The sequence below is a fragment of the Calypte anna genome, chromosome 9, assembly GCF_003957555.1.
Source record: "Calypte anna isolate BGI_N300 chromosome 9, bCalAnn1_v1.p, whole genome shotgun sequence".
Taxonomy (NCBI): domain Eukaryota; kingdom Metazoa; phylum Chordata; class Aves; order Apodiformes; family Trochilidae; genus Calypte; species Calypte anna.
In genome coordinates, this window is record NC_044255.1 from 16422123 (window position 1) to 16449700 (window position 27578).

A 27578-nucleotide genomic window follows, 5' to 3' on the forward strand; every position below is an offset into this window, starting at 1 on the left:
ATATGGTCTCAAGACCTACAAGAGGAAATAGGCTCTCTTAACAGATGGTCTGTGACACACAGCATGTGCCCACCCTAGCGTGGGATGGCACAGACCCTGTATGGGTGGGGCTGCAGTGTACCCCCCAAAATGGGCTCTGTGTTGATCTTTGTCACCCCCTCAGGGAGCCGGAAGGTGAATGCCCGCAGAAGGTTGGCAAAGAAAATGAAGAGTTCAGTCCTTGCGAGATGCTCCCCCAAACACACACGGTGCCCTGCAGAAGGAACAGGGGAAGGACAATGAGGAAAATACCCTGACCTCAAAAGCATTCTTATTCATCCTCACACAAAGCAAAGGTATTTTTGCTGAATCTGGAATTTCTTCAGGACTTAATGAAATCAATGACATAAAACTTCATTTAATTCTTCATTTACAGACTCCTATCTGCAGCTGTAGATAACTGCTCTGAGTTTTGCTTCAGTTACCTAAAAAAACTCATCTTCATTTGACTGTCAACTTCATAGGAATTCATTCAATCATGTAAATGAAGAATAAGGACCTCCTCTTTCTGAGAGATGTTGTGCTCCAGTTTTGTATGCAGAAAGCATCAGCTCAGCTCCTTGTAAGTACTGTATGTCTGGTGTTGAAATGTATGCCCCAAATCGATAACCATAATCATTAGGAGAATATTTCCTTCCAAAAATAGACTTATATGTATACATTTGTCAGGGCACCTCTGATTTTCCATGTAATTATTTGTTCAGTAGAACAAATGTTTATGGTTGGATTGGGGAATGCTACTGAAAATAATCACGTTGATTTTATCGCTGCTTCTTACAGAGTAGTTTAAAACAAACAACCAATGTTTTTTAAATAGAGATCTTAATCCTACGGTCACAATCCAAATCTTCAGTGTTTGTGCTGTCAGTCCATTTACCTATTGAAAATGGTAAAAAGGCTTCCTGGCTCACAAAGTTTCCATCCTTATCCAAGAAGTGACCAGGGTTGAACTGTCGAGGTGTTTCCCACTGCTCTGGGTCATACAATGATGAAGCAATATTTGGAAGAACTATGGTGCCCTGAAAGGAGAAAAGCACAAGCTCAGCTGTTGGTGCTGCCCCAGCTGTCAGAACCATTGAGTGAGACTGGTGTTGGCTAACTTCCAGAGGTCAGTGGGGTGTGCTGGTAAGTTCATGTCCCCAGTAGGAACTGTGAGGAACATGGAATCTTTTTGTTTCAAAATGTCAGTACAAGCCTGACAGTGGAAGCGACCAAGTCAAAAGAAACTAAAAACTATTTGTACCAAACCCATTTTCATTTCTAACATCAGAATTTTCTCTGATTTAGTCTCTTTGATGAAAGCTAGCTGCAAACCTCCCTGCTTTTCCCTGCCTCTTTAACAGGCTTTTCTGCAGGTAAAAAGTTCAGTCAGAACTCTTTCCAGTGCTTTACCAGTACAGTCTCTTTCAGCATCAGTCTTAAGGTTATGTTTTCATTGGTTTACAGAAACACTTGCTAAAATCCCCTTCCATCCTGAGGTGTCTTCCAGTACTGACAACTCTCTCCCAAGAGCTGTGTCACTCAATTTAGCCTGGCAGAAGTTGTTTTTGTCTTTGTTCTCATTCAGGCTACAACTCGGAGGCATACAGCCTCACTGCTGTTGAGAAGACTCTGGTAGAAATAGATTTTAGTTCACATCTTGCTCTACTGATACAGGAAAGGTCTGCAGCAACTGAGAAACTGTGTCTGTACCTTTTTGAGGGGAAAGCCAAGCAATGTAGTGTTCCTCACACACACTCTGGGCATGCCAACTGAGATGATGTTGCTGAAGCGCTGAATCTCATGAACCACAGCATTTGTGTAGGGGAGTTCTCTCCGATCCTCATAGCAGATTAACTGGGAAGGGCCCAAAACAGCATCCAACTCCTTCTGCACTTTCTCTGTGGAGAAATATTCACTACTGCAGGTGGAAAAATGCATCGAGTATTTTCACTAATTCTGTCTTCAAAGATATTTCCCATTTAAAACTATGAGTATAGCAACAAAGCAACCTAAAAAATGTAACTATATTTTATAAAGGAAATAAAATAGCAGGTTATTCCAACAGCTTAAACATGCTGTTATTATTCTGAAGTCTGAAATTATTTGATTGTAGATTAAAAATATATTTGTTGCTCAAAAATTCAATTTAAGACTTGTTTTACTAACACTTAAATGCAAGAGATAATGATTTATCTTTGTATGTTCTTTTGGCTGTGTGTCTCAGGCATTCACAGTCAGTTAAAACTATGAAGATCACAGGTCTCTGAAATTTAAGCCGGTGAATCTGAGCCTTAAAAGTCAAATTCCTATTAAAAACAAAATGGTCCTGGAGCAACACCAACTAGAACAGTGTCCAAATAATGTTTAAAAAAACCCTCAATCTGCTTCTTGGTGCCTGCCTTTTGATCAAGAAGAGCATGATTTAAATTACTTATTGCACAGGAATACTGGGAGCATTAACAAAAGTACAATATTTCATTTGTAAACTTCAAATGATGCCATACACACAAAATAGTGTTGCTTTAGACTTTTCACAAATGATCTTGTCTTTTTCCAGGCTCTTTGAAGCAACAATAAGATGCAGGGAAGCCCATTCTGTATTGACCAGGTTGTGCTCATTCACATCAAGCCTGCCCATTGGCTGCCAGCAGTCCTTCACAAAACTGTGTTAGGTAGACCCTGACACCAAAGATTTAAACACAGTACAGAAATTAAAATGTACATCCAGAAAGACTTTAAAATAAGTAAATTTCCTTCTATGAGGAGCTGGCATGCAAAATCAAGCATGACTACTTCAGGATCCAGCAGAGTTTGAAGATATTGGTCACTGCGTAAGTATAAATATTCATCTCTGCTCCAGAAGTTCAGAGAACAAGGAAGAGCCCAGCTCAGTGCTTAGGCAAAAGGCCAAACTTTTCCCTGTGGTAGTTAAATGAGGACACCTATAGTGGGGTCAGTGCAGGCAGTGCAATGTATGACTCAAGAAGCTCAGAATGATGATTCTGCACACACCCTGCTTTTCCAAGTTTGTGCAAAGTGTTAAATTCAGATAAATAAAATTATTTTGGTGAGTCAGCGCTTTCCTAACCTTGATGATATTTGGTGATAATAAATATGCAATAATACAAGATTAAGTAGAACTTGCCTAACAGCTAGAAGTTGAGCAATGAATTCTTATCTTCATCTCTTTCCACCATTTAAAACCCTGCTCTTCTCTGAGTATTTGCACATATGCTGCTATCTAACAATGAGATTTCTGCTTTGCAGCACATGAGATCAATCTTCATTTGATTTTCATTTAGTGTTCTATGAAAGTGATTTATTGTTATTTGGAAGCTAGATTTAAAAATAAGCTTCTTAAATATACATAGATATACGAGATGAGCTATATAATTCCTCTCACAACTGGAATAATTTCTGTTGCAAGAAAGTCAAAATACATCACAGAGTTAGTTTAATCAAAGATTAAATAGATACTCTGATGATCAAAAATAAAGTCAAAGTGGCAAACTGAACTTTAGGTGATTATCTTTACTACTTCTGTGACCTACAGAGAACTCCCTGTAGCACTCTCACTTGGACAATACAAAGGAGAATTGAACTAAGTTTCCAGAGTGACATCCCTGTTATCACACATCAGTTTCTGGTGAATTATTTTCAGCCATCACTAAGAGAATGCAGCTCAGTTTCTAGAAGTACCATCAGCACCACATGAACGGCTGCTGCAGTGGCCCCTGTACCTTCAAGGATTACATGTGCAAACATTCTGGCTTCCCAAATAGCAACTTCAATCTTCTCACTCCCTGACTGCTCCACCACGTTCCTCAGTTCCTCAAAGACCTCAACCCCACCATCTCAGCTACAGCCTCCTATACATATGCATAATTCCCAACCTGTTAACTCTTTTTGGGAACTGCCTTATACCTGTGACTGCTGTAAGAGCCTGTACACAGATACTCCGAATCAACCAAAGCAGCCCAGTGCAGGTCTTCTAGTACAAAAGGTCCACATGTCACCAGCCATAGACCAGTATCTATAAATAATCTCAGATCCATGAAGACATTAGGCCTTTCTGCAGAGATATTTGTGATGTGCTTATCCACTCACCTTGGACATCAGGATTTGCCACCATATAGAGCAGGCCCCAGTTCAAAGTAGTGCTTGTTGTCTCTGATCCACCCAAGAAAAGATCATTTATAGAATAAACCATGTTGTCTTCATTGTATGTAGACCTGGGTTCATCTTTGGACTGTAAATAAGTAGAGTTTTATACGTGGAAATAGAAAATAGAAATAGAATAGGGTTAACTGTGATTTTATCACCTCTTCCAAGCTCTACGGTGTTCTGCAAATAGCACAGTGCAGAGAGACTGATATACAGTATTAGATACCAAAGATGATTGTCAATATGAAAAGATAATGTTTCATGAATGGACAAGCCATGTTTACTTCACTCTTAATCATGAAACTAAAGGGCATGTTCTCCACAGAAAAAGATTGTTGGCCTAACTGTGCAAATAGTGGTACATTTAGAATGTTTCATAAGTAAACACTTAAATCATGTTCTCCACTCCAAGGCCACAATCACAATCACTCACAGCTACTTGGGAATGTTACAGGTTTCAGTTAGAAGTGGGAGGACATGTATGTATGTATATGCTGAAACTAGGAAAGAATATTGTTATGATTTGGGGAACTCATTGTCTAAATTTAAGGAGGTTATGCTCCAGGGTCTTCAACTTTTCTTTTGGCAGTAGAGAACTAGAAAGTGGGAAGAATGATTTCCCTGGTTAGAATAGTGTCTAATCTTCTTATATTTCCTCTATGTATCTGTTACAGACAGTTCAATTTTTTTAATAAATTTGGATGACCAGCACATGACCACAGCAGAAGGGGAACCAGCAGTCCAGGAAGAGAAGCATTGCCAGGAAGGAGCCTCAGTCACTACACACTTTTTCCAGGGGCTGCAGGAATAGGTACCCTCCATTCTGGATTTGTTGTTTAGCTCTCTGAGCCACTCCTGCTTGGTCATCCCCCAGTAACAGTCTCATCTTGTTGCTTTCTCCCCTTTCTACTTTTTCTTCCTATCAACAGGCAAAACAGGAGTATTATGGCTTGCTTGCTGCAGTCAAGAAGAGGAGAAGAGTCCTTAAGTGGAGGTAGAAGGAGTAACAGAGGGGACCCAGTTCCCAAGAGACTCAGACAAAGAAATGTGATCCTGGTAAGGTCTAGAAAAGGGACATGTGTCCCAACTCACAGGTTATGCAAGCTTCCTACAGCTTCTCAAAACCCTATGGATTCCCACCTATCTCTTTTACGCCTGACTGACCAAAGTGCCCTTGTTTGACCCATTTCCCTTTGTCTGCTTGAAACTTCAGTGACCATGGCACTCTCCTCCTCTCCAGCCTTGTCTGATACTCTGCTGACTCCTAAATTATTTTCCCACAAAATGTTTTCAAAATGCAACAGTCCTCTTGCAGCAGCCACTCTTGACAAACACCTACCAGTCAAATAAGACCCAGAACATCCCACTCTGTCTCCTGAAGACCTTTCCAGTCCTTTTGTGGTCCTTATAAATTAGATATTCTTCCCTTGAGGCCTAAAATAATTTCATAACTTGTACCAATGAGAGAAAAATGCAGTATATTAGCATGTTCTGTAATAAAAGGACTGCAGGGTGCTGTGGTATATCAGTAATAAGAAAGAATTTAGAAAGTCTCTGGCTACTGGATTCACATTAGGATGTCTATGAAAGGTAGGAGACTGTGATAGAAGGGCTAAAGACTGGATGATTTAATGGTCCATTTCACCTTATTCCCCATGAATGTATGGTACACAGAATAAATACTTACTTTTTCGATGTGAGCCAGGTAAAAGTCAATGAAATCCTGCTCTTCCTCTGGTACCCCACGTTCTGTGTGCATTCTGATCTCTCTCCTTGTAAAAGAGCTCAGGACATCATAGCAAGACAATGCCTTCTTATGAGGGCCAGGGAGACGGCACATCAGCCAGGGGAAGATTTCATAAAGCTGCAGGAGCAACACACAGGAAGTACAAAAAAGACCCTATCACTAGCAAATGCATTTTAGGTCTACTAAAAAAAAGAAGGTAATCATATTAGCATGTGTTTTTTGGCATCATTAGTGAAATACTCTGACAAAGGCTGTACTTTTGTTTTCAAGTTCTGAAACTACAGTATATAATTTCTAGCTGTGCTGATGGCAAGATTCAGAGTTCCACAGGCTTTCAGCTCAGCCACAAGCCAAATTATAATTCCTATAATTACAATTAACTGTACTCAATTATTCAGTTCATTAATTCTATCACAATGAACCGTATTTAGGTATTAGAAAAGTGACATCCTGCCCTCCAGTGGAGAATACTGGGAAGGAAGAAGCAAAGCCACAGCCACCCGTCCTCACCAGGATGAGCAATAGTAGTTGATAAACCCCAAAGCAAGGGCCAGCAGCTGCAGAGCCCCCAAAACACCCTCTACCAATCAAGCTCTCAAAGAACCTCAATAACATTTAAAATACCTTTAAAAAAACCTGAGAAACAGCTACCTGACATTTTTTAGTGATGTCCTCTAGGAAAGAAGGGTTAGTTTTATACTTGTTTCTAATTGTTTGGGTAAATCTGGCCTAGGAATACCTGCTCTGATAGCTAGAGAGTTCATTCAGATTTTCAGCCTGAATTTATGTGTGGGCAATTTGTACATACTGCTATTGCATTTGCAGTGTATTTTCTCTTAATAGTTCTTTTCTTGCTCAAAACATAATCCTGTAATTTATTTATCGGCAGAAGTTCCATTATTTCTTAGTCCTTATTTTCCTGAGCTCTTGTACTGTCTTAATTATACTGCAGAAAGCATGTTAATAGTTGTTTACTGGAGTCTGGCTGAACTAGATAGACCATATTTCTTTCTTTTTGGAGACCATACTTCTTTCTTTTTGGAAAGTCAGTTCTTATTGTCAGACATCCAATTATCAATTAATCATTGCCTTATTGCAGAAAAGTAATAGTCTATCCCTTCGTAAATTCAGATAGAACTGAATGTTCACTTTTTACATAAAATCGAGTATCCTTTGAGTCCAGGAAGTGGGAAGAATGCAGCCCTCCCCAGGACGGCTTGAATCCATGTTCTTACTTCCCAGAACAGCATCTTGTTCATTCAGCTAACACAAAGCTAGGACAGGAAGTAGAGAAGAAAAGGAGGTATTTTCTTTGTCCCAAAAGTAGTGTTGCTTTCTACCACTACACACAACTTACAAGGACTAAAGCTACGCTAAGGAAAAGGGAACCTGATCATAAGTCAGTGAGAAGAATGCTCCATGGGATGTGGGGCGAGATCTCTGCATTACAGGATCGTTTATGTGTTTTATGTTCAAAATCTACTGGATAAGCTGTATGGGACAAGTTCAGAAGCGGAACCAGAATTCCTGGGCAACTGTGAATATACTTCTGTGCAAAGCAGACCTCTTCATGAGTCAGGTAATTCCTTGAATCTCAGAAGTGCACTGATTGTTTGCCAAGCTCAGAGGCATATCTTCTGGTTTAGCACTTCTGTCTTCTGCTGCTTTCCAGTCAGGGTGAAGTGACTGGAGTTTCTCTGGGAAGTCTTCAAGTCTTCACTTTTATAGCAGAAATAAGTAGCCACAGGCAAAACAGTTTGGTATTAGAATCATTCTTCTCTCTGTTGACTTGGTATAAAACAGTGTCTAAGCTTGACATGTGAATCACACTTTTATGCCTCACATTTAGCAACCATGATGCCTAAATCAGGACTATGCTGTGCCTGAAGCTTGAGAAACAAAGTAACACATACCACTCAGGAACAGTCCATCAGCTGCAAATATTTAGGGGCAAACTGCCTTCTCACAGGACTCAAACACAAGGCAATGAACAAAACTGACCAAGATTGCTATGTAGAGCTTTTCCATCACACTTTGAGACAGTGCACAGCCCACTAAAGCTGCATGGGAAATGACTCACCCATCCAAAAATTGCTGCCTAACAGCTGTCTCTTGACAGCTCTCTCATCCTGTCTCTTGCATTTCTTGCTTTGTCTTAATCAGAAAAAAGCAACAGATCATTTACTTACATGATGGATAAAGCTGCCTCCAAATTTGAATAGACGCTCTGTGGCTCTAATCAGCTCATGGAAGGCTTCATCCTCTCTGGAGAAGCGGTGTCCAAAAACAACAGCACAAATTACATTTGAGACCGAATGAACGAGAGGGAAAGAAGGATCCACGGGTTTCCCTGCAATCATGGTAATAAAGTTGCTGTTAATGCCTCCTGTTCTTCTTTAGTGAAATGAGGGAATAGTACTGGCTACACAAAGAACTTTCAAGAGAGCAGTGCATTTCACAGAGAAGCAGCAATATTCGTACAAAATTGTAGTATCAAACTGCTTCTTCCCAGCTATGGTGCAATCCCATAATCCCAGGAATGTTGGGCAACCCAAAGAGATGCCAAATATGTAAAATACTTCATTATATGGTAGAACAAATTTAGAGGTAAGAAAAATATAAATTTATGCAAGTTTGCTGTCTGGCAAATTCAAAATAGATCTCAAGCATGCTAGTAACTGAAAACATTGTGGTCAAAGGAAATCTGAGGGGAGAAATGTCCTTATGACCATTTGCTCAACTTGTTCCAGTATGCTGATACCTCTCTTGCACTGGGGATCCCAGAACTGGACCCAAAGCACCAGTGGGTTTCACCAGCCCTGATCAGAGGGGAAGGATCAGCTGCCTTGACCTCTTGGAAATGCCTTTTCTAGCACAGCCAGGGATGATGTTGGCTGCCTTTGCCTCATATACAGTGCTGCTGCACAAAGACACAGAGACATTATCCATGCTGGTGGTTTAAGTCTTTTGCCATTTGCACGCACTTTGTAAAGCAGTGACTTAAATTTGGTCTTCATTACAACACTTTATCCCAATAAAGTCAACTAGGAGCGTGTGAGCTGGATTTCTCAATACTGAACATTATGCAAAGACACAGTAAATCAGGACAGGCTGATAGCACTGTATCAATTAAAAGTAATTAAATCTAGCCCAATCCCCTGGTTTAAGAACTAGGAGAGACTGAGGTGTGACCACTTGGGCAGGAAAGAAAAGCTCAGAACATTAAGTTGCTACACAAGGACAATTAAGAGATTGGAGAATCTGATGTAAGAGAGGCTGAGAGAGCTGGCACTGTTTAATCTGGAGAAGGGAAGTATCTTAAATATGTATAAATACCTGATGGAGTGTAATAAAGAACAAAGAACATGAAGCTAGATTTTTCTCAATGCTATAAAGGGAGGCAATGGGCAAAAAAATCAAATAGATTCATGTCTGCTTAAACATAAGAAATTTTTTTACTGTAGGGCTGATTGAACAGATTTCTGGAGCAGATTACTCAGAGAAGTGGTAAGGTCTCCATTCTTGCCAATATTTAAAAAAACATCTGGACTCAGACCTAAGGAATCTACTCTAATTGATCCTCCTTTGAGAGGGGGTTAGACTAAACCATCTTCAGAGATCCCTTTCCACTTTAAGCATTCTATGATATAAAAAATAAATAAGCTTCAGTCTTACTTATTGTACCAGTACCAGTAGTGACTTCATTGCCAGTTTTAGTAGTTTTGTAAGGAACTTTGAACAAGAATAGTCTCTCACTGGTTTGGAAACACAGGACTGAGCTCTTCACCCTTTCTGTCCATTCCAGATGGACATTGTAAGACCCTGCACAATTTCTTGTGGAAAAAAAATATGCTGCCCTTGATTTCAGAGCAGGACAGAGAAGTTCATACACTAAAGGCATCAGACAAATTAGAAAAATTAATCATTATTTATTGCAGAGATACCTTTCATACTTGCAAAGAAGTCTACCAGGTAGTGGGCCTCTTCTTGAACTCGATGCTCTAGGCCTCTTTTACCCAGACCAAGGTTGCGCAGAGTCTTCAATGCAAACCTCCTCTGCTGCTTCCAGGTGTGACCAGTAGCCAACATAATCCCTGCATGCATTCAAGGAAGAGCTCTTTATCATGCTAACAACTATTATAGACAGACTGTATTAAAAGATTTACCAGACCAGAATATAATTAAATGACCGCATTGCCCATGAATACAGAGACATTAAGGAATAGCTGTGGCTTGAAAGAATGCAGGCAGGACTAAAATGGACAAACTCAACAGGGGAATAAGACAACTAAGGAATAAGCTCGATCCAAGACAACCAGTTATCTCAGCAAGTTTGACAACTGCTCCTCTAGACATTGTCTGATGTGTTTGCTCCCACTCTCTTCCATGCTTGGAGTTTAGCTGAGGAGGGTAATGATTCTCATGAAGGGAAAAGGCAAAGGAGTTCTGACTGTCCACAGCCAGAGAGAAAAGGCCGTGTCCAAACAGCAGATAGGTTCAGTACTTGGGCTTTGTGACAAATATAAAGGAAGTACTCAGAAGAAATAAACATCATTTACTAAACAGGTGATTTGTCTGAGTCCTCATAGACCTCAAACCCTGCTACTGTAGTACCTTTGGCAGTTCTTACAAGCTACAAAAGAGCTGTAGTTTGTCAAGCCAATTTTGTGCAATATTTATGGCAAGAAATTCTCACCTTTTCCCTTGGCCATAGCTCTGAAGAAAGGAGATACTAGCCTCCCAGAAACATCCTCAGGGTGCGTCGTCATACCATCTTTAACTGCTTGAAATCCATTCAGTACAATCACTGGAGCCCATCCAAACCACAAGGTGAATATGTTGCCATGAATTGTTGCCATCTATAGGTGGGAGAGAAGCAAGGAAAGCACTGCTGAAATCCCACGTACTGCGGAGGATGAACCTGTTTTTACACTGATTTCAATACCAGCTCTAAGGAGGAATGATAACTTTCCATGTTTCCCACAAGATTACATTTATCTGTAAGAAAGCACAGATGTCTTTTCCAGCATTCACTGTTGGAAACAACTGAGTATTCCAGCTTTTCAGAACCATGGAACTATGCTGAGAAATGTTTGCTAGATTTTATTATTGTATATAAACCAAGGCTCAGTTTAAAATGATTCATGTGATAAAGGATATTTTCTGTGCATTAATTTATTTCAAGAGGGTTTCATTTGTGAGGGTAAAATGGCTCAAAGGGAACACAGAAATATCAGAAGTAACTAGCTTTTTGGACCAGTTACTTGCTTCTTCCCTCCCAGCCCATTTGCACATATAGGTACTGGAACTTGAGTAAGACCATTCTGTCTCTTCAAGACCATTCACTGTCCTCATTTTCTGTCTGAACCTGCAACTTAGTTGGAATAACTGGCATATCTTGTATAAATCAGTGAAAGAACCCAGGGGAGCTGCCTACTGAGAACCCTAAAAGTACTGCGAGAATGAACAGAATGAAATAAAATGGCTTTGTGCACAGAAGTATTCCTCAAAAAATAACTAAAAAAATATTCATGGGTTTCTCTAAATCCTGAAAATAGAACAAGCATATAGACACATAGTACATCTTAAGTATCCATATACTGCTCAAGCTAAGGAGTGCCTGTGCTTAGAAAACTGAAAATCCATGCTGTGCAAGGAAGTTGTGAAAATAGTACTTCTTTTCCCTAATTGCAAATCTGATATATTGCCTGAAAGATATTTAATTCTTACTGGTATCAATTTTCATATTAATTTGTCAAACTTAGTGTTGAGGGATGATGGAAAGATTTAAAGTTTTCCATGAATTTATCAAATTCATTGTTAAAAGGTGATGGGTTTAAGCATCAGAATGGGTTTCACATGTTCAGAACTTATGATACCAGTTTTCTTAACTCAGCAAACTATCTCAGGCTGCAAAAATTTCTTACTTTGCCAACCAAACCAGCAGCTCTAAACCAAACGGAGTGCAATATCACACTGGCCAGTTAACAATTAAGTATGTTACCAATGTAGTTTTGGGAGAGAATGTTTTCACGTAGCAAACAACATGAGAAGTGGGAAATTACAAAAACTTTAAAACAATTAGGAGTAACTGAAAATAAATACCTTCATGAGAAGATCACGATTAAACTGAAAGTTCAGTTGTATCAAGGTCCCAAAAACTGGGAGAGGGGTTGGTCCAGGAGGAAGCTGTTTCCGTACTTGTTGCAACTTTAAAAACTGCATAAGTAGAAGAAAAACAGCCAAAGCTATAAGAAATTGACCTATTGTCAACATTTTAACTGCTTCTACCGCTTCTACCTGCTCGTCTTTATCGAAAATAGTTTGCTGAAGCTACCAAAACTAGTTGCTCAACCAGTTTTTCGTGAGTTTAAATTTCATATAATAACTATTCCCCGCCCCTAACCCTCCCTCTTTATTAACAGCCACTCCCTTTTCATCCCACTCGATACATTCTAATGCTCAAGCGTATTTAATGGATGCACACACCCCTCTTCTCACTGAGATTATATTTATCAAATATGGCTCACAGGATTTGTAGGAATTGTGTCCTAAGAGACGAGGGCCAAGATTTTCCAGGCAATGCAGATACAAGTATTCATGTGTACATTCTCCATCTAATTTTTGAAACAATTGTGGATGGCACATGTTCCTACAAATACTTCATGAATGCTTTTAGAAAAGCAACAGCCATACATACATATTAAGTATGCAAATGTAAGTGGATATTAAATCTTGGAGCTTTTAAAATGTTTTGTATATATTCCATGTGTATGTATATACAGCAATGGCAAGGCTGATAAAAGTTAAAAGCTGCCATTTATCTTTAGATACACAAGTATCTAAAGCTTTATACAAAAAGCAAAATTTGTTGGGCTTTCAAATTTAATTGAAAACATAACTTGTTTGATATATATAACCTTACTTTGTCTTTTCCCTAGCCTATTTGCAATGGCTAACTTCACTGAGGGCTCTGCCTTCTTCTTTCAATTTTGGCATAAAGGTGGACACCCTAAAGGATATTCTGAGCTATCATTAGAAAGCTTGCCAGAGAAATAAAGCATATGCATGTAACAAGTACATCTACTATGAAAGGCACAGATTGGGGAAAAAAAGAAAATTGGAAAAAACCTACTAGGAATCCTCAGCTACAACCAGAACTAAGAGCCCCAGCAAGAACTAGTCATGACGTGTGTGCCATGGTAACTTGAGAATAAACACCATCTGCAGCCAAGGCTCTTGGCCAAACCTTGCTACATGCAGGAACCATAAATCTAAAACTGGGGGAGAACGCATGGCAGCAACCAGACCATGAAAACCCAGTGAGAGGGATGCTGGGCACCATATAATACTGACAATTACATCCCTGTGTTGTGTTACAGATCTGGACTGAAATGCTAATGGGTAAATGCTTCCCTGTGAAAAATACCCATCCCTTGAAAGCAAAGCACTCGTAAAATAAATATGTTCTCAGCCTCTTGTGAGATTCACCCACATTCTTTGTCATAGTTTTAACACCAGCTTGAAGCTCTTCCTTCCTTATTACTCAATTTCTGTGAAGTTCCTCTGATACAAGGTTCCATGCTTCCTCTCATGCTGCAGCCACTTCAGGAGGCCTTAATACCTTTTTTTTGGTGGTGTTTTCCTGAGGAAGAAAGATTTCCTGCCTTTTCTAGACTTTGGCCCTTTGCTTCCCTTCACAATACCAAGGCCCTGCCCTGGAAACAGATGTCCTCCTTTCCCCTCTACCATGGGGCACACCACAGGGACAGGAGCAGCCAGGGAAAGTAAAGGGCAGGAAATTAAGCCGAATAGAAAGCAGATCGCCACTTATAGTCACTTCTATGCTGGTGAAGGGAGCTGGCATGCTGTGGCACCCACAGTCCCAGCCCTCCTCCATCCCTCGTGAGGCGGCCATCGTGAGAAGCTGTTCTGTGAGGAGCTGTGCAGTTCCCTCTGAACAGCTGGAGGACACAATTGCGTAAAACACAAGCCAGCAGCCCGCCTTTCCCTCAGGTTGTCCACAGGCACCATTCCAGCTGCTTTTTTCCCAGATCTTTCTGCAACATTTGCCTGTGATAGCTCAGTTGCTTCCTGGCTGCTCACTCAAGATGGCAGCCACAGCCTTCCCTCTGGGCTGGCTGGCTCATAAAATGGCTTCCCTACCACAGCATGAGGCAGCTGCCGGCATCACCTCACCTAGCCCCTCTGCCTTCCTCCATCATACTGGTCAAAGACCAGATTTCTCTCTGGCCTCAGCTGGATTTTCTCTGTATCTCCTCTTCACCCAGCACAGCCTTCCTCTCCCTGAAGAACCACACTAAATTCCCATCTTTCTCTCCACCAGGTAACAATCTACGACTTAAATAGAATATATATGATTCAATATTTTATTTCTATGGTAAGCAACAAAGATTCAGATTAAATTCCAATATCCACCTTAGATCTTCTGCTCCTCCATGGCTACATTGGATTTCTGCCAGATTTTCAAGTGTTAAACTGAAACATGGGGGTCCATTTATTTTTGCCTAGATACTTCTCTGTGATGGCACAGCTCCTTGGCCATGTATATTAAACATGATAACTCATCCCCAGTGATTATTTTTGAGAAGTAAAATTTTCCAAGCCTTTAAGCAGCATACACACATGATGGATTTCATATATTATGAGGAAAAAGATCCAGGGACTCAATCTGGCACTAGGGACATGGAAGATTCTGGGTTGAGATCCAGAAAACCAAGAAACAAGGACTGAGTAACTTTTGTGTCATGTGCAGAAACAGTGATATGCTGGTGGTGATTACATTCTCCAAAATTAAACATATTTGTGCAACAAAACGAATGCGGTTGACAAGACTATTGGCAGTGGCCTACCAGAGGAAGGGAGAAGCTGGCACTTACCTACTTCGTCTTTTTTCCATAAGTTTTCTGACAATCACACTCATTTTTCAAAATTATATTTTCTTACTGGTGTCAATAACAATAAAGCCTCAGGCTGCTTTCTTCAGTGATAACATTATTCCCTTCTGTCTTCTGTCTCATACCCCCTACCCACCTGTCTGGACACACTGCTGTCCAGCCCGCAGCAGTGGAGAGGGCTGAGCCATCCCATAAAAGTAATCCTGCAGGAGAAGAAAATGGCAACCCAGGTTTCATCCTGTATGAGATTATTGTTTTCATACATCTCTGCCTGTTGGACTGAGACGCTTTAAAATACAAGGTAGGCAGAGATACATGAACCAAATGCAGCTGATAATGACTTCAGTCCTGCAGAGGGCACTATCAGATAATTGGTGTATAAAAAACTAAGCCTTCCTATATAGGCACAGAGTATCCACCTTGTATGTCATACAGAAAGAACAGACTCTCAGTGCTGTCAATCTTTTGCTAACTGTCAGCAACCAAACTAGAAAAATGTTAAATATCCACTTTTTTTACGAGTCCTTAAGCACCAGGCTCAGAAAGGGCTTCGTGAATTCTTCAGTAGTGTCAAATGTTCTCTTGGTTGTGATATGCTAATTTATGCTCGTTGAAGTGAAGTCAGATAACTGTGATAAAGAAACAAGTCAAGAACTGAAAGAATAAATGAGTCTGAAAAATTATTGAAGGATGTGGAGCAAACAAACAACAGATTACCTGTCACGAATAAGACACAATCTCATCTTGCTGTCAACCAGTAGGCTCATAAGAAAGGACAATTTATCAACAATTTATGCCTGCCCCCTGTTGTCATTTGTCTTTCAGTCCTTTCTCTTTGCCTATATTATGAAAAGCTCTCCACACCTGGCTGATGAAGCCATGTCTCTCTTTTCATCTGAAGGGCTGAAATACTACCTGGTTTAGTGAGTGAAAGCCCTGAACTGTCTTGCCAGGTATCAGTGACAGAGTTTTATCCAACAAGCTAGTACAACAACAAACGCAAGCAGTCTATTCTCTGAATCTCTTGAAAGATTTCCCTAAGAGCTTCTTTTAACTCCTGTGCACACTAAGAGCCTGATACAGATGGAAAGTCATCTAAGCCTATCTCCAGAAATGTAACTGTGGCTTACACTGATCTTTAATAATTAGTCTTCTATCTACAGATTCAGCTTCAAATTCTCTCTGTAAATCCTCTTTCCAGTTGGCAACAAATAAGGCCCAATTCTAATTCTTCCCTTAATATCTTTATTTGCATCTAGAGAAATTTTCCACGATTTCTGGACAGAAAACAAGAATTAAAGATTGTAGGTACAATCTTCAGGATGGAACTGTCTTGAAAAGCATTTTTCAGGGTAGTGATGAACCAAATGAAAAGGAGAGCAAAAATCTTAAGACATGCAAACAGGAATTCACAGGCAGATACCATCGTGCAAGGTAAGTCTTCCCTGAATCTGTGGGGCACCATTTCCTACCGAGGAATGGCACAGAGCTGGTAGGGATGTGGCTTCATCGTGCTCCCAAAAACAAGCTTTGTATTCGCTTCCTTCACTCCTTCTGGCAGAGTGAATGTGAATGCCTGTAACAGGGTGGAAAAGACAATGAAGAGCTCCATCCTTGCCAACAGCTCCCCCATACACACACGGTGCCCTGTGAAAAGACAGAAAAGGCAATCAGCTAGAGGATTCCCATCGTACCTCCCTTCCTAACCTGCTGGGTAGTTTTCTTTGTTTGCTTTCTGCAGTCTTTGTCCTTTTCTCTTAACTGACTTTGTAGTTTAATGATTCAGAACTGAAAATCTACCAGTATTTCCAACAACAGTGACAGTTTTACTCTATATTTACACTAGGCAGCAAAACACTATAGAAATGATCCTTTGGGCTGCAATGTTCACATTTACACTCTTCCTAGCACTATGCATTTTGCTGCAACTCTTCTGGTAGTAATCGATAACTGAATCTCATGTCTAAAGATAAACTTTTTTATGTGACAATCCTCCTCTTCCAATCTTTCCACATACAACCGGACTTTTCCTGGAGATCTTTAAATAAGGTGAATGTGTTTATATACTTATTTGTAGATTCCTTCCCAGAGGAATGGATGGATCTTAAGTTGTTCTCACATGGAGTCAATAAATCGCTGTTCAGTTCGCATACCTATTGAAAATGGTAAGAATGCTTCTCTGTTCACAAAGTTTCCATCTTTATCCAGAAAGTGATCTGGGTTGAACTGCTCAGGTGTCTCCCATTTTCCAGGATCAGACAGAACAGAGTCAATATTTGCTAAAATCGTAGTGTCCTGAAAAAAGGAGCAGCAGCTTCAGTTCTATCTTGTTGTGCATACTTATCGGATAAGCAAATAACAACAGAGAAGCAAAGAACTTAAAGTCCTAATTTAAAAATATCTTTTTTTTTCCAAAAGTGAGATCAAGCTTTGAAACATTTCATAAGTAGTTTAAACTTCTGAAACTGTTGTGCCTTCCTTTCCTTTATGACTTGCTGCCAGTAAGTTCAGTAAAACAAAATGTTAGGATGTTATAATATTAATGTTGTTAAAAGATTGCTTGTTGTTAAAAGATTTTCCTGTTGTCACTAAGTATTTTCATTACTTATTCAGCTTTTGAGTGGCAGAGTATCAATATCAGTTTATTTTTTCCATTTGTTACTCAATAACTTCTGCAACACTAGAACTGCTTTGAGCAGATTAAGAAAAAAAGGAACTAAAATGAAAGTACATGAAAAACAGTGATGGGAGTGTATCTAGAAACAAGCCCTAATGTGCTTTTCAGTTATAAAACTGAAAAATATTTTAGTTCCATTATAATGTTTGCAAAATACTGTGTGATAGGAAAACAACTGCAAATTTCCAGGTTTTTCAGAAAAACCTTTTTTTCCATTTTTCGATTACCTCTGTTCACCAGAGAATAAGTCCTTTTCAAAAGGGATAGACCTGAGATTGCTAGAAATGAATAAGTTTATTTCCAGTCACCATATGTGAGTTTTCTGTAGACAGAAATATCAATCTAAGAACCTACTAACAGTTAGGACAAAGTGCATATCTCTTTGCAGAAGGCCAACCCTGGTGGATGTCATAGCTTAATGGCAATGCTAGAACCTGCAGCATACAAGAGTTGGTGTCCCCAATCCGTAAAAACTTCAAAAGCCTTTCTAAATGCCTCTAATGTACCAAGGACCTAATGATATCAGCAGTTCCCAATCACAGTTGCTTTTCAACTAAACAAGAAATTAAATCAAAAGAAACTTAAAAGAAGGACAGTATTTTGGAAATCATCAGCTGTGATGGCTTCAGTGCTTTAAAAAGTTATGTTAAATCACTTTTTAAAACTGTTAAAAGTGTAACAGACAACAGATATTCAAATATGCAGCATATTTGTACCTTTGGAACAGGAAATCCCAGTAGCAATGTGTCCTTCACACTCTGTCTGGGAAGTGCAATTAAGACTACATTACTGTAGCGCTGGATCTCGTGAATTACAGCGTTTGTGTAGGGCAACTTCTTTCTGTCCTCATAGCAAATTAAATGGGAACAACCCAGAACATCATCCAGTTCTTTCTGGACTTTCTCTAAGGAGGAATATTCAGCTTTAAATATACAACAAATAGTCTATAAGCTCCATACTCATAATTTTACCTATCGTTTTTACAGTAGGAATAGCATCCAACAAGATGAAAAAGATATTTTACAAAATAGTGATGTCTTCATATTCCCATACAGATGACTTGAATAAAATTTGACAATTAATTTGTTTATGGGTTTCATACACAAGTAATACTTTAAAATAATTATAGTAGACAAAGATAGGTACTTACTGTATAAACATCTTTAGGTTCCTACTATGTTTGCTGCTCCGAGGTGATTTATAAAAATAGTTTTATTAATATTTATTTTTACAGGCAGGGAAGCAACTGGAAAATGAAATACTAAGTGTATATTAGGAGACCAGTTTAGTAATTGATAAAGGAGTGTTCTTCACTCAGAACTCCATAATTTTGTTTGTCATCTATAGATGGCCTGATTGCTATTCTGTACTTACCTGCCTTGGGAAGCACTTACACAAATTAATTTTTCTCAAGGACTTTTCTATTTTTTTTTTTTTTTTTTGTTTGCCCTTACAGTCTGAACTCTAATGGTAATTTCTGATTGATTTCTGAGCTGGAATGGTCTGATCAAAACTACAGCCTTTATCATTGCAATTAGATTGACCCCATTCATCAGGAAACATGAGGCTGTTTTAATATATCCTGAGAGAGTGAAAGATCATGTATGTGCAATCCAGCCTCAAATGTAAGATCTTCAGAGGAGCTATGAGGTAACAACAGTGAAAGATCCTTTCTCCTTATCACTCCCCCCATTTTCGTCTTGCCACTCTTCTGCTGTGCCTGGTACACAACTTAAACTCTCAAAAATATGAGGGCTTTGCAGTGATTTGTGTGCTTTTTAATCCTTTCTATCCTGTACACTCTGACTCTTCCTTTTCACTTATTTTCTGCCATCCTCTGCCTTTCCTCTGTGCCTATCATTACTAAAACCATACAGTTTCAAGCTACTCACCCCAATCCTTTTTTAAAATCAATTTATATGTAGATATGTGTGTTTAATGTTTTAAGCTCCATGGAATAAGCACACATATTAGCAACCTCCCACTGTATTGAAGTTATTTCTGCTGCAAAGAAGCCCTGAGCACAGCAAAGAATAGCAGTCACGGGTTGAAAAGGACAATCTGAAGACTCCACCTTGTCCTCAGTGGAAGGACAATGGTGCAGTTTATCTCATCTGATTAGAAGAATCACACTCTAAAGTGTATATGGATGTCTTAAAAATGAATCCTAAAATTACTAGCCTGTATGTTAGAAAGGATACAGCAGGAGAAAGATATACATCAAGTTCACCTGCTTCCTATTCGCCCCAAAAAGTAGCTCTACTACTATTTGAGGATGTCTGATTTCTAAAAAGTTGCAGAAATGTTTGGATGTGCTTACCTTGAATATCAGGATAAACCACCATATAGAGCAATGCCCAACGTAAAGTGGTGGCTGTAGTTTCTGTACCTGCCAGGAAGAGGTCAAACATAGTCTGGATCAAGTTTTCTTCATCATAAGTAGCATCATCATCTCCTTTAGTCTGCAGATATGAAATCGAAAGATCAAGTTCTGGCACACACACAAAAAAAAAAGTAATTCATCTTGCATTACAGGAATATTTATTGATATTATCCAAAATAAAAAAAAATTTTAAAAGGGCTAGAAAATAAAACTTTCTGGATAATATGAAAACATCTCCTAAGATTCTTCAGTAACTGTTATTGTGGTTATGAATAATCTACCTGTAAATCTACTTACATTATTTTTATATCCTTCTTCTGCCATCTCTTAGTGTCAGCTATTTAAAATTCATCTACATATAAGCTTCTCTATGGAAAAAACGTATACTTCTAAATTTGTTAGACTTTCATAATAATCAATGGAGTGCTTGAAGAGTTCAGAAATACTCACTTTTTCTATTTCATCCAAATAGTAATCAATAAAATCTTTATTTTCATCTTGTTTTCCTCTTTCTTTGTGGCCTTCAACTTCTTTTTCTAATAGATTGCGAACAAAATTTATGCTGGATAAGGCCTGTTTCACTGGTGCTAGGAAATTCATTGAAAGCCAGGGAAACATTTCGAGTACCTGTAAAAAATTTATTTTAGATATGTTGTATACTGACCCTAGCAAGCTTAATTTGAATTCTAATACAGGCCTTTGGGTAGTGGAAAAAGCAAATTAAAGATTGATGACTGCATCTTCACTATTATGTTGAATAGATAGGGCCTATCCCAAGATTCATTAGAAGCTTTCTTAATCTCATTTTTCTGTGGAGCAGAATTTCTCTTAGCTTTATGCTATACATTTTCCCTGGTGATGTAAAAGAATAAATTAAGTTCCTCTGTACCCCTTTGCTAGGCTGAACTTCAGTAGTAAGGACCTCACATAAAATGTACCCCTGTTCTCCGTTTATCCAACATACATATAATTAATAAATCATCCATGAAAAAACAGATCAAGTCTGACTTTCTTGATACATCTCCTATCTGAAAAAATATATATATAAGCCCAGGATTATCTTCTTAAATTAGTATACCAAACACAGGGGGATTTTACTCAGCTACACCTTCTCATGTATAACAAGGAAAGATGTAACATCTTTGTGATACACAAAACAACTTGATGAAGTAGAAATACTGGGCTGTGTGGATTCCCTACTGTTTATTCACTGCTCTAAACTTAGTCACATCCTTGCACTTATACCACTATAAAACCACATTTCAGTAGAAAATAAATAAAACAGTACTAACATTAATTCCACTACTTCATTTCCATTTCTTTTTTTCCCCTGCCAGAGATTGCACGATGTCCTTCCAATTTACAGAATTACTGCATCTTAAATTATGCATTAGGTCATAGCTCTTGGGCTCACCTATTCAAATGGCAGCTGCATTACAAAGATTTATCTTCCCACAAACCTATTCTGATCCCTGGATTGTATTTCTTCTTTGCCCTACTGCATAATTTTGCTTAAAACTACCTGTCCGCTTACCAGGAAAACAGATTAGTACAGACCATCACTAAAGGATTGTACATCACTTTGAAAGCACTGTGGAGAGCAGGACAGAATGAAATATTGGACTGGAATGTTTTTGTTGGCTGTGGAGACACTATTAAGAATATTTAAGAACAGCTTATACAGACACCTACAGAGAGCGGTTTGGAAATACCTGATCCTGTGTTTATTCTGGTTAGAAGATAATTCAGGAATCACTGTACCTGCATCTTCTGAGAGAGAAAAATCTTAAGGACTTTTTGGTTTGGTTTGGTTTGGTTTGTTTTACCAAAATTATCAAATTAGTCCACAGATTTTCTAGGACCTTGATTACAGCAGTTTCCAGCTAGTAAGAGAAAGGAGAAATCATGCAAGATACAAAGCCAGATGAGTTCCAGCAACTCCTGCAAGCTGTCTTGTATGTTGCTAAATTGACTTCTTGACTATATAGAGTATTGCAGTTCCCATTCATAAAAAGTTAATGATAAAACTGCACTTGCTTGAGGCAGTCTGTTCCACAGCTTTACACAGAAGCAGGGCAGCAATTTTTTTCTGTTCAGTGAAGTCAGGAACTGTTGCCTTGAATGGAGGCAAATACAATCCAGCAGATAATTCAGTGTACGTTACTGAATACTCACCAGGACAAGTAGGGGTAATACAGGTGTTGCTGCCAAAAACTATAGGAAGAAGCTACCATTATGCAATTTCTTGATGTTACCTTTGTACAAAACAGTTGCTCTACTTAGATTTCTATGAATTTAGCTAACTTTAGAGAAGGATGTAGTAAAGACCCATATTACTCAACAATTGTTTATAGTCATAGCAGGTCATAGAGTGAATAAAGCCACTTTGTCAGACAGTTTAAAATAAGCCTATTTCAGAGCTTTTCAGATATTTTTACCTATATTTTTCTACTGAGTTTCAGTTATAGTTTCAAACACTGGAGTTGTACAGTTAAAGCTTTTGCAAGGAATTCCTTTGTACATATCCCAAACGTGTAGGAAGCCTTTAGGTTTCCATCTATCTCCACCAGGCATGGGAAATGTCTGTGCTATGATGAAGCATAAGCAATTTAAATAAGTTTTGAACCAGGCATGTGGAATTACTGTTCCCATGGGTATTCCACCAATTTCAAGTACACTAGTATTTTGTTGTTGTTGTTGTTATAAAAGTAGCAAGTAAGTTGCCTTTTTGATTGTCTACCTATATAAAGCAAGCAAACAAACAAAAAATTTCCTCACAAAAAAAAGGGTGCTGTTCCCAAATGCTGTTATAGTATCAATGGATTCAACCAAGCGGTGAAAATTTTCATCATCTTTAGAGAAGCGATGTCCAAAAATCACAGAACAAATCACATTTGAGACAGTATGAACAACAGGCATAGTGGGGTCCAGAGGTTTTCCTGCAAACACAGTGAAAAGCATTCACCATTAACTCTTATTCCTTCTTTTCCAATAGAAAGTTGAGCTGGTAACATTTTATGAACACTTGTGATGTTAATTAAATTGCTGAATGGCAAATTGCAGTTCTTTGGTAAAAAGTAAGTAAGAAAAAAGTAACTTCAGACATCCGAAAAACACTGTTAGTTAAAAAAAAAGGCAACTGCTGGTGGGAATGGAAATAGTAGTAGTAGTAGCAGTGCTAAAAATACCCAAATTTCACAGAACCTCAGCATCAGTAGATCTTGTGTCTGGCAGTAACCAGGTTACAAAAAAAGTTCATCTGAGACATCGTATGGCCAAGCAGCTGCATTGACAAAAGAACCACTTCCTGTTCTTTCCTCATATCCTTTACACCTAAATAACAGAAACATCTTCTCTTACAGAGGAGACTAACACAGGCTATGCAAGATGAGCTTTTTTTACTGCCAGAGCAGAGTCACAGGGTCATCCAGCCTTGACAAAAGCTTTTAATATTTCTTGCATTATTTTTCTTTTCTACAGAGGTTTTTGTGACACTTATTTTGTCACTGTTTGCTGTTACCCTGGTTCTGTGACCGTGAGTAATGTAAAACTGTCTAACAAGTAATGGCACAGATAGGGACCATGGAGTCTCAGTTCTAAGTTAATACTGTGGGGTTTCACATGCAGCACTTCTGCAAGGAATTTTCTCAGGCAGGTCATATGATGCAGACCTTTGAGGCTCAGCTCTGCATGTACACTTTAAATCCATTTTTGTAATCAAATAGTTACAAAAACTACAGATGACCCATTCTTCAGCAAAATCACCCATTGCACAGCCTGATCTACACACTGACCATTTGTTTTCCTCAAGTACTCCACCAGGTGACTGGCCTCCTCCTGCAGTCGATACTCCTGGTCCCTTTTACCCACTCCCATTTTCCTCATTGTTGCAAGTCCAAAACGTCTCTGTTGCTTCCAGAGATGACCATTAGAGAACATAACACCTAGGATCATAATGAACTTCAGCTGTTAATGCTTTACAAATCAACAGACTAGATACAGTTAATAAGTTAAAGAGGATTTTCTTTCATACTAGTTTTTTCAAATCTTTGCCAGCAGTCTCGCACCATTCCTCTTTCCTCTCTTCTTCTGGACATCTGTCTTCTTCCAGACATCTGTTTTCTGCATAGAAACTCTTACAATAGCTATATTCTTCTATTATTGCTCTAACAATAATAATTAAGAAGAAATGTTGCATAAAAAAGATTTTAAAATTTCTACTGTAAGTTAAGGATTTTGAGACTTTAAATCTCAAGCATGATTAGAACACAGGAAAAGAATTTGTGAAAGTAATAATTACCATTTCCACGAGTCAAAAGTTGAAAGGCATGTTTTACTGGCCTTCCAGCAACATCTTCAGCATGAACAGTCAGACCTTCCTTCACCGCCTGAAACCCTTGCAAGACAACTACCGGCATGTTTGAAAGCCATAGGGTGAAGACATTACCATGAGTTTTGGCCATCTGTAGAACAAAGCAGCATCAGAGCAACATGAGGGAAAGCCAGTAGATTTAAATCAAACAAGATGAAACAGATCTTTTCCCTCAGCAGATGCCCAGGGGTGACTGACTTTGAGAACAGAGTATCACATCTATTCTTACGCATAATATAGCTTAAAGTCAGGTTTCTATCTAGAGTCCCATTTACTAAAGATCAAGATGTTTCTAAAGTGTCAGACAGTCAATATTGCCAATTTTTATAATGTTATTTAGTACATCTTACAATTCATATTCATTGAAGATGAATGCTTACATATTTTTAGGAGGAAACTTTAGCTTGTGAGTTTTATGTGAATCATCTACAGATTCCCTTTAATGTATCAAGTGTAGCAAAAGCAGATGAGGAGGTGGGTACAGCAGGAATCACCCTCTCTTTTCTAGCTCAGCTATTATAGCCTTGTCTCCACGACGTTGTACACACAGGCACCACTAGAAGTTACTGGCTTTTGAAATCTTGGGATGAGCAATACCACTATTCATGTTTGAGGGGTCAGAAATAGAAAAGCACATACAAGACATGCACTGGCTGTCATTTTGTGTTGTGGAGTCATAGCCTTTTGCTTTGAAATATGCAACACTGGAGAAGAGAACTGTCAGGACAGGGAAGAACCAGGGAAAGGGAAGGTTTAGAATAAAGAGAGAAAGTGAGGTGCTATTACTTATATATTTAATTTTTAGATATTTAATATGAGGAATATAAAACACTAGGATACAAATTTGAGGAGTGGTGCACATTACAACTGGACTTACAAAAGAGATGGAGGATAGGCATACCATGAATTAATTCAGCTACATAAAAGCTTGCTCAGGCTGAGCAAACTTAAGTCTCTTGTGAAAATCTGACCAAATTGTATGTCAGAAAGAAAAATATTCTAAGATATTTTGAGAAATCTATATTCTAGGATCTTTTGAAAAATCTGTTGAATAAGTATTAAAAATTCATTCTTTTTATAGCAGAAACATTTATGCATTTAGTAGCTATTTTATGGGATATTTAGAAACTGCCAATGCAACAACAGTCAATACACAGACACACAGAAGACTGCACAGGATTAAGGACACTGCTTTAAAATGTATTTTTTTTCCTATGTGTAGGACAGGAATATTATCAGTACTGTTTTGTTTATATGCACATAAGGTTTTAATGATGTTTCATAGTAATGTGGAAATTTTCATACCAGAAACATATCTTAATTTTCCTCCCCTATTTTCACATTTATAAAATTTAGAATAAATTCCTCCCTAGCACTCAAATAAGCCTACGTTAAACACTCACATTTACTTTTCAGTCAACTGATTAGTCTGTTAATTAGTAACCTGAAAATACCTACCTTTTTGAGGATCTCATGATGAATTTGGAAGTTCATCTGCAGCAGATTGCCAAAGATGGGGAATGGAGTTGGTCCCGGAGGAAATTGTCTTCGCACCCATTGCAGTTTCAGAAACTGCAGAAACAGGAGAAACGCTGCAAAAAGCACCAGCATCACACTTACTGCTAACATCTCACTTCTGATTTACAAGGCTACGATGTCTCTGAAAAACTGCTCTATAGACAGAGGATATTCCCACTTTATCTTGTTTTGCTGGTACCTCCCTAAAGAGAGAAAAAGGTATTGAAAGTTCTGTGCCACTCAGTCTTTCTCTCTTTATCACTTCACTTCCACACCCCAGAGAATGAAGTGTTCTTATTTTTAAGCATATATGACATAATTCCATTATATTGCAGGTGTAAAAATCTGGCAATTGTCAGCTCTTCAAGGGATATAATTATGTACCTCTTTGTGCCATAGCAGTTGCTGTGACAAAAATCCCTGCCCACAGTACTGGTTTCATAAAAATCCTCTTGCAACAACAGAGAAATAAATAAATTTTAAAATTCCTAAGCTTTATTTAGACTTGCAAGGCCTATGGGATTGCCAAAAGGTTCAGGCTCATCAGTAGCCATCACATGCATTAACCACATGGACTGCTCCTTCACTCACATCATACTCTTGCTTGATCCTGATGTTCTCTACTTATTCCTTTCTAATATTTTATTTTTCTTTGTGATTTAAATTTTAAGCTCTTTGGGAGATTGATGGACCTCTTAATTTTCTGCCTACAGCGCATTAAACAAAAGTCTCTAATCTGCCATTGGGTAACAAGAATTTGTTGGCTATCATGGTGTAACACTTGAGTGTCCACACACTCCCTGTTCAGCTGCATGGATAACTGAGGCTGTGAGGACTTCATGGCCAAGTGGAAAGCAAAATTTCTTCATGCCCTCCAAATGTCCCTCAGCTGTTTTCCACTGTGTTGCCTGCAGCAAGAGTCACAGATGACACACAATTGTCTTCCTGAGCTGCTTTCACAAGCACTCTTGAGCAACTAAGCAGCTCTGTTTGGGAGCTGTGGATTGCTTTTCCTTTACAAAAGTAGAACCTATACCTCTGCTAGGAGGCTAATTTTGGACAATACATCTTTGGCAGTTCTTCAGCCCTTGCTCAGGAACAGCACAACCTTGGAACTCAGCTCATCTGGCTCAGACAGGAGTCTGTGGCGTTCTGGCAAGTCACCTAGATGGCTTAGCTACTACTCACAAGCCAAACTTATGGAGCTGGCACAGCTAAAAATGAAAGTTGTGAGGTATTAAGCAAATTGATTCACCCTAGAAGCAGAAAGGTATCCCACTTAACAGAGAATGTTTGCCCTCCCTTAGGCTTCTGAACTGAAGCACACAGCGTCCTGTGCCCTACCACCCTCGTGGCAGCTTGTTTGCATCACCTTACTTATGTTCCATGCCCCGAATTCAGCTTCAGGAATAATCTCCACTTCCCACCCACAAAGCATGGAGCTGCTAGGGTGTTTGCCAGGCAAATTCTAGAGGCAAGCCACTCAAAGAGGTACCTCACTCTCCCAGGGTAATGACAGGGTTTCAGATGTTCCTTATCTCACTCACTTGCCGCCCTACCCAGAGGAGCGATGCTAGGAGAGGACATCTTTTTTAGATACTATCTGAGAGGGATGAACATCAACAGATAAAGAGGAATAGGGCAGTAGAAGCATGCAAACAAAACTTGACCCTTGAAGAGGGCAGATACCTCCCTTATCTTGTAGAGAACCAGTCGTCTGGATCCATAGCAATCCTTGAGAAAGCAGAGGTCCCTTCCCTAGATCAGATCAGATCAGA

General features: G+C 38.9%; 2 protein-coding genes across 2 annotated transcripts; both read right to left on the minus strand.

The window, feature by feature from the left end:
• On the minus strand, positions 1-12226 carry LOC103528074 (cytochrome P450 2J6). Its single transcript, XM_008493351.2, has 9 exons — positions 12038-12226; positions 10629-10791; positions 9877-10026; positions 8122-8282; positions 5873-6049; positions 4129-4270; positions 1732-1919; positions 917-1058; positions 1-253 (listed from the first exon to the last, which is right to left on the minus strand). Exons 1-9 carry the CDS (start codon positions 12206-12208, stop codon positions 75-77), a joined length of 1473 nt encoding a protein of 490 aa, XP_008491573.1. The 5' UTR covers positions 12209-12226; the 3' UTR covers positions 1-74.
• A 4092-nt stretch (positions 12227-16318) lies between these two features.
• Positions 16319-25911, minus strand: LOC103528075 (cytochrome P450 2J6). The gene is made up of 9 exons (XM_008493352.2): positions 25741-25911; positions 24211-24373; positions 23705-23854; positions 22689-22849; positions 20361-20537; positions 19848-19989; positions 18244-18431; positions 17004-17145; positions 16319-16497 (listed from the first exon to the last, which is right to left on the minus strand). Exons 1-9 carry the CDS (start codon positions 25909-25911, stop codon positions 16319-16321), a joined length of 1473 nt encoding a protein of 490 aa, XP_008491574.2.
• Between the last annotated feature and the right edge of the window lie 1667 nt (positions 25912-27578).

Bases quoted from the DNA above. Each gene is read 5' to 3' on its own strand.
- LOC103528075 (XM_008493352.2), bottom strand. From the start codon at position 25,911: ATGTTAGCAGTAAGTGTGATGCTGGTGCTTTTTGCAGCGTTTCTCCTG. The intron at 23,855-24,210 runs GTAATTATTACT...TTATGATCCTAG, and splicing joins ACTTTTGACTCGTGGAAATG to GTGTTATGTTCTCTAATGGT. The intron at 22,850-23,704 runs GTCAGTGTGTAG...CTGTGTTTGCAG, and splicing joins GTACTTGAGGAAAACAAATG to GAAAACCTCTGGACCCCACT.
- LOC103528074 (XM_008493351.2), bottom strand. From the start codon at position 12,208: ATGTTGACAATAGGTCAATTTCTTATAGCTTTGGCTGTTTTTCTTCTA. The intron at 8,283-9,876 runs GTATCTCTGCAA...CCATGATTGCAG, and splicing joins CTTCTTTGCAAGTATGAAAG to GGAAACCCGTGGATCCTTCT. The intron at 1,920-4,128 runs GTGAGTGGATAA...ATTTCTCCACAG, and splicing joins GGCAAATCCTGATGTCCAAG to AGAAAGTGCAGAAGGAGTTG.